Here is a 13,940-nt window from a genome sequence, read left to right on the forward strand (position 1 = left end):
TTGCCATGTTTCCCAGGCCCTCGGCCTCACAAAGTGCTGGGACTACAGGCATGAACTACCATGCCCGGCCAGCCTTCTAGGTTTCTTAAAAAAGTGCCTGGCAGATCCTCAGTGCTTGTTGTTCTTTTGTTGTTATTGTTAAAGGATCATTATCAACAACATTGGCAGGTAATCGAGCAACTGTTGGTCTCCTTGTCAATGTGGAGATAGAAAATTGCCTACGAGGTTGGACGAGGTGCTGGCGTCAGGAGAGATCGAACAAGAAAACTGATTTGCCCTTGGACAGCTTTGTTTCTGAAGCACTTTCTCATATATTCTCCCGTTTAATCATCCCCTCCCTGCCAACTTTTCCAACAGGTGCATACTTAGGTAGAGCTATTCTTTATCAGCCTGGGGCTAAGATTTGTTCCTGGGCAGGTTACCTCTGTCTCTTCCTGGGATAGAGGCAGGGGCCGTGGAGTTGTCATGCATTCCAGGCTACTAGCTATGCAGAAGCAGGAACAAGGTAGGAGCAGATTTGTATGAATGAGGGTGTCAGGGAATGTCTTAGATGTCCATTTAGTTGTTGAAAAAGAGAACTGATGCCTATATTTCAAAACCCAACTTTGATCCGGATGCAGTGGCTCATGCCTGTAATCCCAGCACTTTGGGAGGCCGAGGTGGGTGAATCACCTGAGGTCGGGAGTTCGAGACCAGCCTTGCCAATGTGGTGAAATCTTGTCTCTACCAAAAATACAAAAATTATCTGGGCGTGGTGGCACATGTCTGTAATCCCAGCTACTTGGGAGGCTGAGGCAGGAGAATCGCTTGAATCTGGGAGGCGGAGGTTGCAGTGAGCTGAGATTGTGACAGTGCACTCCAGGCTGGGCGACAGAGCAAGACTCCATCTCAAAAACAACAACAACAACAAAAGAAAAAACCCCTAACTTTGGAGAGGTTATCTCCTGGAAAGGAGGGTTTTGGTCTCTTTCGCTCACCGCTCTAAAATCGTGACTGGTACATAGTAGGTAGTCAATAAATATTTGTTGAATGAATGAATGAATGAAAGGTAATTGGCCTTCCCTGCTCAGTTCTCATTAAAAATTCTGGTTTTCACATACATGGGCAGTGCCCCAACAGGCTGCTGGGGGGTGGCCGTTTGTGATGGCCTCACCAGGCTTTCCCAGAGAGAGAAGTGCACATTTTTTAGCTACTTTTGCTCTGACTGATACACTTGGCTGCCTAACAAAAAGCCAGAGAAGAGCTAAGATTTTTAGCATCATTCAAAATGCTTGCCATTCCTTTTGCTTTGTGAAATCATGAGCTAGTTATTTTGAGTTCACATAAAGGTCAGAACTTGATCTGGGGAAGGAGGTTCCCCTTGGTTTATGTGAGGGGAACTTTTTCGCCCTTCTGTTTATTTTATCCAAAGGCTTCTGTTTTTCTCCCAAGCTAAAATCTGGCATTTGTTGTAGAAAGTTCTCAGCTTATGTGTGTGTGTTTTTAAAAAGAGCTCATATTTTGGCTTTAGTTTGGATTCTCAGTGATTTTTTTTTTTTCTGCCTGAGAGTTGATTTTCTGCTTCTTGAAAGTCCAGCTCTCAAGTGGGTGCCTGAAGTTGTTTGGTTTTAGAGGTGCCTTAATCATTTTTTTAGAGGTGCCTTAATCATTTTTTTAGAGGTGGCTTAATCATTTTTTAGGCCTTTAAGTGCTGCTCCCAGCTTGTGTTCCCTTCTATTTTGTTTTTATGTGGGACAGGGTCTGAAAATACACGGGCTCTTTTCCCCACCCTTCTACCCTCGTTTCCACTGTGCATCAAATGGGTCCTCTTTCTTCTTCGTGTATAATTTTGTGAGTCGGGGAAGCTGGTGAAGGCCCTTGAACTCTGGCTTTGTCATGGCCCTTCCTTAAGGACCCGAAGGTCTCTTCTCCTAAGGGCTGGGTTGGTTCAGAGAGTGAGATGGGCTGGACCTTCTGTGGGGAGAGGATACAGCAGGGTCCGAACAGCTGGGCTGACACCGGGCAGCAGCCCAGCGGCCGTCGGAGCTGCAGGGTCAGGTCACCATAGGCTGAACTTGGGCATTGCCTGTTTAAGCAGAGTCTGCCCGAGCCTTTCCTGCTCCCCGAGGGTCCTCCGCATGTTTTCCTGCTGAGCGAGGAGTGAGGAATGAAGCCCACTTTGCAGCCCGAGCTGCACATTTATTTATTTATTTATTTAGAGACAGAGCCTTATTCTGTCGCCCAGGCTGGAGTGCAGTGGTGAGATCTCAGTTCACTGCAACCGCCGCCTCCTGGGTTCAAGCAATTCTCCTGCCTCAGCCTCCTGAGTAGCTGGGATTGCAGGCGCCCGCCACGGGCCCGAGACTGAGTCTCATGCATCTAATTTTTGTATTTTTAGTAGAGACAGGGTTTTGCCATGTTGGTCAGGCTGGTCTCGAACTCCTGACCTCAGGTGATTCGCCCACCTTGACCTCCCAAAGTGATGGGATTACAGGCGTGAGTCACCGCCTCTGGCCAACTGCTTTGGTTTCTGAGTCCTCCCTCCTCCTGTAAGCCCGCTCAGTGTGTGTCATTCCTGGGAGGAGGTGGCTTTCCCAGGACCGCATGCCGAAATCTGCACTCTTCTTGTCTTCACTCCCCCACCTGGGGTACCCCTCAGTGTTTCCCCATTACACAGATTCACGTTTACATGTTCTAGAAATATCTGTAAGTCTTTTTCCTGTTTGTAAATTGTATATCCTCTGTTAGATGAAAAAACTTTTAAAAGTAAGCGTCAGCCGGGCGCGGTGGCTCACACCTGTAATCCCAGCACTTTGGGAGGCTGAGGCGGGTGGATCACGAGGTCAGGAGATTGAGACCATCCTGGCTAACATGGTGAAACTCCGTCTCTACTAAAAATACAAAAAATTAGCCAGGCGTGGTGGCGGGCACCTGTAGTCCCAGCTACTCGGGAGGCTGAGGCAGGAGAATGGCGTGAACCCGGGAGGCGGAGCTTGCAGTGAGCTGAGATCCCGCCACTGCACTCCAGCCTGGGCAACAGAGCGAGACTCCGTCTCAAAAAAAAAAAAAAAAAGTGAGTGTCTTTCTCTGTGGCGACCTATTTGTGTGGCATAGTATAGGTTACAAAGCCCTTTCATGCATTGTTTTACTGATTCTATGTTTATAGATGATCCTGAGGTAGACCCTATGGGGTGCTTACTATACCAGGTCTGTTCTAAGAATGTTATACATGTTACCTTACTAACCCACCCCAACCATCCATTGTGTTATTGTCACCCCTGTTACAGGGTGGAGAGAAGAAGGCGGAGAGAGGTGGAATGACCCTTCAGAATCCTGGTGTTTAACCACTATACCATGCTGGCCTTCATGTTATTGAGCAGGATAAGGAATTGTCACTTTTGACTTATTTTTGAAACATGAAAACCCTTCTCTTAAATTCAAAAGTAATACATAGCTGGGCACGGTAGTGTGCACCTGTAGTCCCAGCTACTCAGGAGGCTGGGGCAAGAGGATCGTTTGAGTCCAGAAATTTGAGACTGCAGTGAGCTCTATAATCATGCCACTGCACTCTAGCCTGGGTGGCAGAGTGAGACCTTGTCAAAACAAAGCAATAACAAAAAAACCCAAAGTAACGTGTATTGCAGCAAGTACTTAAATAATGTAGATGCATAAAAGCAAAAAGCGAGAATCCCCACTCCTCCTCCAGTGCTCTGCGATAGACTGAAGAGTTAACAAGGGACGTCCTTGAAGACTTTCCGCTTGGAAAGCTTGTGTATTTTATACATTGAGTATCATAAATATGTAGTTACCCTAATGGGTCCCCGCCATCGCTCTGCAGGCAGTGGGCTGAGGTTCAGGAGTTAAGTCAGCTCCAGGGCACAGGGTGGTGCAGCAGAAGAGCCTGAGTCGAATCCAGATCTCCCCTCTCCACGGTGACTGTTTCCTGGGAAACTAGTCAGGGGCTGGTTTTATAGGAATTATCCAGTCGTATTATTATTATTATTATTATTATTATTATTATTGTTATTATTGAGACTGAGTCTTGCTCTGTCGCCCAGGCTGGAGTGCAGTGGTGCCATCTTGGCTCATTGCAACCTCCGCCTCCCGGGTTCAAGCAATTCTCCTGCCTCAGCCTCCGAAGTAGCTAGGATTACAGGCTTGAGCCACTATGTCCAACTAATTTTTTTATTTGTAGTAGAGATGGTGTTTCACTGTGTTGGCCAGGCTGGTCTGGAACTCCTGACCTCAGGTGATCCACCTGCCTCGGCCTCCCAAAGTGCTGGGATTATGGGCGTGAGCCGCCGCGCCCAGTCTTCCAGTCGTATTCTTGACAAATGGTTTTCCATGAAGTTGTGGACACCTTCCAGGGTCACAATTAAATGGTTAAATGAGTCACAATTAAATAATGATTGTGGATACCTCCCAGGGTTTCAATGAAAAAGGGAATTAACCTTGGACAAAGACAGAATAATGCAAATCTTCAGTTTTGGTTTAGAAAGTCTGAAAACTGCGGTGGGGAATACAGAAAAGAAGGAAGTAGAAGGAGTCTGTCCCCCACCCCGCCCCTTCCTTTTTTCTCTCCTCTGGAGAGAGAAGGGATTAGGAGGCCTCTTGGAAAGGAGTTCCTTTCCTGTGATCAAACTCGCCCCTTCCCTCCCCCAGAGCAATTACAGAGCCTCCGGCCTGGAACCTTCCTCACCGGCCTGGAGGAGACACCATTCTGCGGACAATGGGGGGAAGGAAGGGAAAGCAACGCCGCTGCCAATGGTGCGGATAACTTCCTCAATGAAGTCCCTCCTCGGAGGTCCCCTGGTAGGACCTGGAGATAGGATGTGCTTTCACTCTCTACAGACTATTGTCCAGGAAAGAAAGTTTCAGACTTTCTTAGGCAGGGAAGGGCCCTCTGACTGTGAATTTATTTGGAAATTGGAAAGAGAAGAGAGTCTTATCCTAGGAAGTATTCTTTTTCTTTCCCCCTGGATTTGACAGGCCAGGCAACAGCAATTATCCAAACCACTGCTCTGCACCCAGAGGCAAACAACAGGAAAAAGAAACCCGAACAAGCAAGGAGAATAGAAGTTCCCCAAAGCATGCCTTCTTGTTCTTCTCAGAGGACAGTCTTTTCATTCATGTTTTACAGATTGGTCCAACAAGTGCAGTTCTTCTAGTTTCCTATCTAGATAAGCAGGATATTAGAAGGAAGAGGAGAGGCCTGCAAAAAGCTATGATAGACAGGGTGGAAATAGGATAGGAGAAACTGAAAAAAGGGGAGGCATGCACTCAAACACCTCCGTAGCCCTTGGGGACATGCTTAGTTTCTAATGAGAATACAGAAGGCCCATGTCTCAATAGGCCCGAAAAATATTAATCCATCCCAATATGAACAGTCTGCTAATTATATGACTAGGCCTGCTTAGAAGATCAGGGCGATATTACATTCGGAATACTCAGTTTAGGAAGATGACACAGTGTAATACGTACAGATTTCCATCATTTCTTTTATTCCTCATTTGGAGAGGCAACAGGGCTGAGATAGACATGTTAGCGATGGCTAGATTGACTGATTTATTGACTGAATGAATGGCCTGCTTTAGGCAGCGGGAACACTGAATGAACACTTTAAAATCAGCTGGTATAGGTCAGGAACTGTGCAGGTTGCTGGGAATGGGTAGATGAAAAGGCATTGCTGTGGTTTGGCTGTGTCCCCACCTAAATTTCACCTTGAATTGTAATAATCCCCATGTGTCAAGGGTGGGACCAGGTGGAGATAACTGAATTGGGGGGGTGGTTCCCCCATACTATTCTCATGGTAGTGAGTAAGTCTCGTGAGAACTGATGGTTTTATAGAGTTCCCCGGCACAAGCCCTCTTGCCTGCCGCCGTGTAAGACGTGACTTTGCTCCTCTTCCCCTCCCACCATGATTGTGAGGCCTCTCCAGCCATGTGGAACTGTGAGTCAATTAAGCCTCTTTCCTTTATAAATTACCCAGTCTCGGGTATGTCTTCATTTGCGGCGTGAGAACAGACTAATACAGACACGGACCTTGCCTGTAGGGAGTTTGCACTGTAGTGATGGCCAGAGCTCATGTGATCCACTTTAAGATAGAAGAGCGAGCTCAGTCAGAGGAACACAGAGCCAGGATGGTCCATGCACCGAATCTGGCCCTGCCCTTACTTTCTCCAGGAGCACGGGCTGGGTCCCTCTCCTCCCTAACCTTCACTTTGCTCATGTGTCAAATGTAGATCAAGTACGTTCTACACTCAGAGGTCTGTTGTGAAGATTAAATGAGAAAAGGCATGGAAACTGCCTTTGCACACAGCCTGCTATATCCTGATGTCTGCTGATACTCTCATTTTTATGTTCCTTGACATTCCAAATCTGCCCCAGGGGGAATTCCAGGACAGCTTTGGAGAGGAAGTGATCTTTGAATCCAATCTTGAAATCACCCTAGGAGGTGCAAAGAAGGTGACACCAGTTAAGAATAAGATGTGTACCCATTTTCAAATTTTCTTTTTTTTTTTTTTTTTCCAGATGGAGTCTCGCTCTGATGCCCAGGCTGGAGTGCAGTGGGGTGATCTTGGCTCACTGCAACCTCTGCCTCCCGGGTTAAAGCAATTCTCCTGCCCCAGCCTCATGAGTAGCTGGGATTACAGGCGCCTGCTACCACACCCGGCTAATTTTTGTATTTTTAGTAGAGATGGGGTTTCACCATGTTGGTCTTGAACTGGTCTTGAACCAGACTGGTCTTGAACTCCTGACCTCAAGAATCCACCTGCCTGGGCCTCCCAAAGTGCTGAGATTACAGGCATGAGGTACTGCACCTGGCCCAAATCTTCTCAATTCTAAATGGCTGTGATAAAAACTGCAGTGACAATTTTTTTTTTTTTTTTTTTTGGAGACGGAGTCTTGCTCTGGTGCCCAGGCTAGAGTGCAATGGCACGATCTCTGCTCACTGCAAGCTCCGCCTCCCGGGTTCACGCCATTCTCCTGCCTCAGCCTTCCGAGTAGCTGGGGCTACAGGCACCTGCCACCACCCTTGGCTAATTTTTTTTTGTATTTTTAGTAGAGACGGGGTTTCACCGTGTTAGCCAGGATGGTCTCGCTCTCCTGACCTTGTGATCCGCCCGCCTCAGCCTCCCAAAGTGCTGGGATTACAGGCGTGAGCCACTGTGCCCGGCCTTGCATTGACAATTAATTTTTTTATGGAAAGCCAGTTATCCAATGATGGTGAACAAATGCAACTTGACTGTATAATACTGATTTTGGTTTTGGACCAAAGTCACCATTAAAGATGCCAAGCTGTTGTTCAAGGGAACAGCTAATGTCGTGGACTTGCATCTCATTTGTAGTTGGTTCTCCCTGAAAAGTCAGTGCTGTGGGAGAAATGATACTTAGTCAAAATCATCAGTGAAAATCATCGCTTGGATTATCCCAAAATATAATGAACAGAGTGATATTTATCTGCCACATTGAGAAACATTCACCATATCTCAGTAGGCTCTCCTCAGCCAGTTGGTCCTTTTGTGGTTGAAAAAAGTGCCATATCTTTGGTTGGGCATCCAATAAAATATTGTATTTAGGGGCTACCTGTATGGAAAATCCATATCCTTAAAGGTTAGCTCACCAGGAGGATGCTGAGAAATGGCACAAGGGGCTGGGCACGGTGGCTCACGCACTTTGGGAGGCTGAGGCGGGGTGGATCACTTGAGGTCACGAGTTCAAGACCAGCCTGGCCAACATGGTGAAAGCCCATATCTACTAAAAATACAAAAATTAGCCAGGCGTGGTGGTGGGCGCCTGTAATCCCAGCTACTAGGGAGGCTGGGCAGGAGAATTGCTGGAACCCAGGAGGCGGAGGTTGCAGTGAGCTGAGATTGCGCCACTGCATTCTAGCCTGGGTGACAGGCAAGACTCTGTCTCCCCCCCCAAAAAAAAAAGGCACACAGGAATTGGATTGGGACTCAGTAGATTTAGATGTCCCAGCTTAGTCTCAACTCCATAGTGTGGGTGGGGTAGTACTCACACTATTTAAATTATTTTTATGTCACTACCTGAATCCCCTCAGCAAGTACAGTTTAATTCACCTGAGTAATACGCTTATGCGAGGGGATTTCTCCATGGGCCTTTTGTTTTTGCTCCTGCTGGTGATCTGATTTTAAATGTGAATGTGCCATTGCTAAGAGTTTTTGTTCTATGTATTATTCTGTGTGGAAGATTTCTTAAATGGGATTATTGAAATATAGTTCATTATTTATCTTCTGGCAATTTATCAACAACAGCAAATATTCATTATTAGTGTGTGGAGGACAGAACTATTTTTATATTCTTTAATTAAAAATGGCTTTGACATTTTCAAATTTAGAGGGAAGTTGATAATTTAGTGCTGTGTGATAGGACCTTTAGTTGGTCTGAATGTCACATAATTGTGAAAATTGCTGTTAAAGTATATTATTACTTATTTTCTGAGAGGTAGAAGGACTTGGTTTTCCTGGGATTGCATAATTATTGGTTCACTAGAACTACAGATGAGTTAAAAGAAGGGTTAGATACTCTCTAGTTCACTTTTCTTCCAGTGCAGGGAACATTCTATGGGGTTCCAAACACATATAATAGCTCATAATAACAGTGGCCATTGATTGAACTCTTTCTATCAAACAATGTGAAAAACATTAGTGGAGGTGATGTCTTAATCTGCTTTTGCTGCTGGAACAGAATAACTGAGATTGAGTAATTTTTTTTTTTTTTTTTTGAGACGGAGTCTCGCTCTGCCACCCAGGCTGGAGTGCAGTGGCGCGATCTCGGCTCACGGCACCCTCTGCCTCCCGGGTTCACGCCATTCTTCTGCCTCAGCCTCCTGAGTAACTGGGAATACAGGCTCCTGCCACCATGCTCGGCTAATTTTTTGTATTTTTAGTAGAGATGGGGTTACACCGTGTTAGCCAGGATGGTCTTGACCTTGTGATACCTTGTGATCCGCCTGCCTCGGCCTCCCAAAGTGCTGGGATTACAGGCGTGAACCACCGCACCCAGCCTTTTTTTTTTTGAGACGGAGTGTTGCTCTGTCGTGCAGGCTGGAGTGCAGTGGTGCCATCTTGGCTCACTGCAACCTCCACCTCCCGGGTTCAAGCGATTCTCCTGCCTCAGCCTCTCGAGTAGCTGGGACTACAGGTGCATCATGCCCAGCTAATTTTTGTATTTTCAGTAGAGATGGGGTTTCACCATGTTGTCCAGGATGGTCTTGATCTCTTGACCTCGTGATCTACCTGCCTCAGCCTCCCAAAGTGCTGGGATTACAGGCGTGAGCTACCATGCCTGGCCTTTTTTTTTTTTTTTTTTTTTTTTTTTTTTTTTTGAGACAGAGTCTCACTCTATCATCCAGGCTGGAGTGCAGTGGCATGATCTTGGCTCACTGCAACCTCCGTCTCCCGGGTTCAAGCTGTTCTTCTTCTTCAGCCTTTTGAGTACTTGGGATTACAGGCACCTGCCATCATGCCTGGCTAAATTTTGTATTTTTGTACAGACGGAGTTTCACCATGTTGGCCAGGCTGGTCTTGAACTCCTGACCTCAGGTGATCCGCTCACCTCATCCTCCCAAACTGCTGGGATTACAGGTGTGAGCCACTGTGCGCAGCCCCAAGACTGAGTAATTTATAATGAGCAGAAATTCACTGGTTCACAGTTCTGGAGGCTGGGAAGTCTAGTATCAAGGCGCCAGCATCTGGCGAGGGCCTTGTTGCTGTACTATCCCATGGCAGAAGTACAGGAGGGCAAAGAGAGGGGGCTGAACTTGCCCGTTTATAATGGCACCAACCCCACCCATGAGGGTGGAGTCCTAATGGCCTAATCACCTCTCTGAGATCCCATCTGTTAATACTGTTACAATGGCAATTAAATTTCAACATGAGTTTTGGAGGGGACAGACATTCAAACCATAGCAGGTGGCAAGAAGTATCAAACTAGTAGGTCCTTGGCATTGTGCTTTGTACTGGGGTGTATTTTTTCCAACAATCCTAAAAAGCATTCGAATAGAGATGGCAATATATATCATACCCATTTGGAAATGCACAGAGATTCAGGAGTGTTCACACAGAAACAGAAGATCATTGGCTTTTGTCCATTCCCAATGCCAGTGATCTGTTTTTCTTGACTCTTTTTGATCTGTGTTTCTGAATGTGTTGATATACTGCACTACTGGTGTGCAGGATGATTTTAAATGTTGCACAGGTGAACATTAATAGTCATCTATTTTAATATGTATTAGGAAAAAGCCCATTAAACAATGAAGCCCATTAAAACCCCATGGTTTCTTGGATAGTATTACATAGAGTGAAGCTAATTCTATTTCAGTAAAAAATATGCAGGTCAATTTAAATAAAAATATTAAATAGATAATAGTATAAATGGCCTGTGGCTGCAGCAAAAATGATGATGGTACTTGAATGTCCAAATTAATTTAAGTGATATATGTGTTCATAGATACCATTTCATTTTAACATGGTTCTGCTGGTCGGAACAGTCTTACGATGGGGTGGTCTCCAGGCTTCACCTTGTGCCCACTCACTCTGTTTGGTTCCCCTGGGCTCACACACAGGGAGCTATGTATGTCTCTCTCATTTCCTTTGGTACGTTCTCTGGGTTAAATGTCCCCAGCTATCTGATCTGTTCCCTGCGGGCCTTGGCCGTTCCTGCCCCGGCCTTTCTCCAGTGGCAGTCTCTGTTCTAAAATGTGGGCATCCCACGTGAGGCCCAGCTTCTCCTGAGATCCCCGGAGGTGCAGCTGCTGTGATGGTGACTTTGTTTAGCAGGTACTCCCTGCAGTCCAAACTCCCACCCGTTGTCCTGCCGTTTGATCCGTTTCCCATGCATTGCTCACCTCAGTTTTCTCATCTGTAAGATGGAGAGATAATAGCACAGACTACTGTTATTACTGTCAAGTCACTTTTCCTTTGCTGCCAGTAGGTCCTATTTTCTGTTTATGGCTTCTTCAATATGAACTGATCAACTGTAACTTGAAAATTTCCAGACTTAGGACTTTTGGACTCATAGTGAAAAGATCCTTTCCCAATTCCCTTGATCGGTTTTTCCTCTTAAAAAAAAAAAAAGATATTTGACATCTTTTCACTTTCGAGTTCAGTTTCTCTTCTCCTTTTTTTCTGGGTGATGGTTTATTATTTAAAAACTTTCTATGTATACGTGATTTAAAAGTAAACCCATGTAGCTGAAAATGTCTCACAGGTTTTTCTTGCATTTTCAGTTGACCTATTCATTTGGAAATCTTTAGAATATTATATTTAAGACAGCTTGCAGCTGTTTTCTTATATATATTTTACATGACAAAATTATATTTAAAACATATTAAACTTTTAAAAAATCATAGTTTATAATTTATAAGCCATGTAGCATATTTTTATTTTTGAGACAGGATCTTACTCTGTCACCCAGGCTGGAGTGCAGTGGCTCGATCATGGCTCACTGCAGCCTTGACTTCCTGGGCTCAAGTAATCCTCCTGCCTCAGCCTCCCAAGTAGTTGGGACTACAGGCACCTGCCACCATGCCCAGCTAATTTTTGTATGTTTTGTAGAGATGGGGTTTCCCCATGTTGCTCAGGCTGTAATTTTTAAAAACTAAAAAAAAAGAAAAAAAGTGTTTACAGGACTTTAAATTGAGAAACTTAAATATCTTCATGTATTCTGTGTTCCTAATTTATTTTTGCAGCAGTAATTATTTCAGCTGTCTTTAGTATTGACATGTTGGAACCTTGGATTAATTTGTGCATGGATATATTTAGAGCCTTTTACTTGACAAGAATCATGTATATCATGACTGAATTTGTAATTTCCCAGCATGAGACCCAAGTTAATAGACAGTATTTAGGCCAGGTGCGGTGGCTCACGCCTGTAATCCCAGCACTTTGGGAGGCCGAGGCGGGTGGATCACGAGATCAGGAGATCGAGACCACGGTGAAACCCCGTCTCTACTGAAAATACAAAAAATTAGCCAGGCGTGGTGGCGGGCGCCTGTAGTCCCAGCTACTCGGAGAGGCTGAGGCAGGAGAATGGCGTGAACCCGGGAGGCGGAGCTTGCAGTGAGCCGAGATCGCGCCACTGCACTCCAGCCTGGGCCACAGAGTGAGACTCTGTCTCAAAAAAAAAAAAAAAAAAAAAAAAAAAGACAGTATTTAGATTCTAGGCAATGATGCATTATATAAACCAGCATCATTTAGGGAATAGCAAAGACTCTCTCCCCACCTGTTCTGTGAACTTGGGCAAGGTGTGTAATCTTTCTGAGCCTTAGTCTAATTAGACCCTTTCTCCTGTAACCCAGAGGGGGTGTTAGTAAAGTTGGTGTGAAAAAAGTCAATTATTGTACTGATGCAATTTGGGTGAAACTGTGAAGTTCAGTGTTCACATGATGGTTGTGGAGACATTGAACCTTAATCCTTAGGCCAGGGATTCAAAGTTTTTTTGACTCTCATGTTGAACGTTGTCTAAAGTGCAGTGTGCCCTAGTTTTTAGGTAATTCTGAGAATTCTAAGGCCCTTGCTGGAATAATTAATGAGAATATGAGATTTCAGCAAATTAGGGCCAGGAGTCAGTGCTGTTGGCATGGAAGAATCTCAACCTCCAAAAATTTTATGTGGGTTTTACACATTAAGCAAGCATAGGTGAGGTGCAGTGAAGGTGAAGTGATGGCTGTCAGTCCTTTGGCCAGGTTCCTTTGCACATAGGGGAGCTAGTGGTTGTATACCAGCTGAGACAACTGAAGGAGGAGAACATGAAGAATAGTTGGAAACTATTGAACCTCCAAGATTTTTGTGTCTTTGTTAACAACCAGCAGTTACATGCTAGCATTATTTATTTATTTATTTATTTAGTTAGTTAGTTAGTTAGTTAGTTTTTGAGATGGAGTCTCACTCTGTTACCCAGGCTGGAGTGCAGTGGCACGATCTCAGCTGACTGCAACCTCTGCCTCCTGGGTTCAGGTGATTTTCCTGCCTCAGCCTCCCAAGTAGCTGGGATTGCAGGGGCCCGCCGCCATGCCCAGCTAATTTTTGTATTTTGAGCAGAGACGGGGCTTCACCATGTTGGCCAGGCTGGTCTCGAACTCCTGACCTCGTGATCCCCCTGCCTCGGCCTCTCAAAGTGCTGGGATTACAGGTGTGAGCCACTGTGCCTGGCCTTATTTATTTATTTTTGAGACAGGTCTCACTCTATCACCCAGGCTGGAGTGCAGTGGTGCAGTCATAGCTCACTGCAGCTTGGAACTCTTGGGCTGAAGTGATTCTTCTTCCTTAGCCTCCCAAGTAGCTAGGACTATAGTGCCACCATGCCTGGCTAATTTAAATTTTTTTTGTGTGTGTGTGTGGTGGAGATGGGTTCTCACTGTGTTGCTCAGGCTGGTCTTGAACTCTTGGGCTCAAGCGATCTTCCCACCTTGGCCTCCCAGAGTGCTGCGATTACAGGCGTGGGCCACCACACCTGTCCCGTGCTAGGCTCTTAACGTCTTTCCCAGATGTTATGTCCCTTCCCTTGGTGGCTGCTGCTTTCTGCTACATTCTACCTTGGCGTTCCGCACCTTCTACCATGTCTCCTTTTCCAGCCTCATTCCCTGAGACATAGCCGGAGTTCCAGTTCAGCCAACCTGCCCGTTGTTTTCTCTCCTGGAACTGGGTGTTTGAGTCTCCTGCATGGAGTGTTCTTCCTTCCCAGCTAAAGTCCTGGTCATCCCATTTCCACCTGAAAGGCCCCCTTGTTCATGAAGCCTCTCATGGTACTTCCCCCTACCCCAACCAGGTATACTTTCCTCTTGGAATTACCCTATAGGAAGAACATGGTGGCTTGACCTGGGTTCCAGTCTCGCCCATCTGTTTACCTGGGGAGTGATCTTGGGTGGGTCAATTTATGTTCTCAGTGCCTTACAAAATGGGGCAGAGGATACCTCACCCCCATGAGCTGGTGGA

The 13,940-nt window shown here is 45.8% G+C and overlaps 1 protein-coding gene across 1 annotated transcript in view; it reads left to right on the forward strand.

Annotated features, from left to right (window-relative positions):
* Positions 1 to 1,939: 1,939 nt before the first annotated feature.
* The window catches only part of PTPRJ (protein tyrosine phosphatase receptor type J), a 106,791-nt gene continuing 94,790 nt past the window's right edge, over positions 1,940 to 13,940 (forward strand). The window contains exons 1-2 of the mRNA XM_030828725.1: positions 1,940 to 2,032; positions 4,642 to 4,791. Of these exons, the coding sequence (XP_030684585.1) occupies positions 1,940 to 2,032; positions 4,642 to 4,791 (243 nt within the window). The remainder of the gene's footprint in view (positions 2,033 to 4,641; positions 4,792 to 13,940) is intronic.

Source organism: Nomascus leucogenys, chromosome 15, assembly GCF_006542625.1.
Source record: "Nomascus leucogenys isolate Asia chromosome 15, Asia_NLE_v1, whole genome shotgun sequence".
NCBI lineage: Eukaryota > Metazoa > Chordata > Mammalia > Primates > Hylobatidae > Nomascus > Nomascus leucogenys.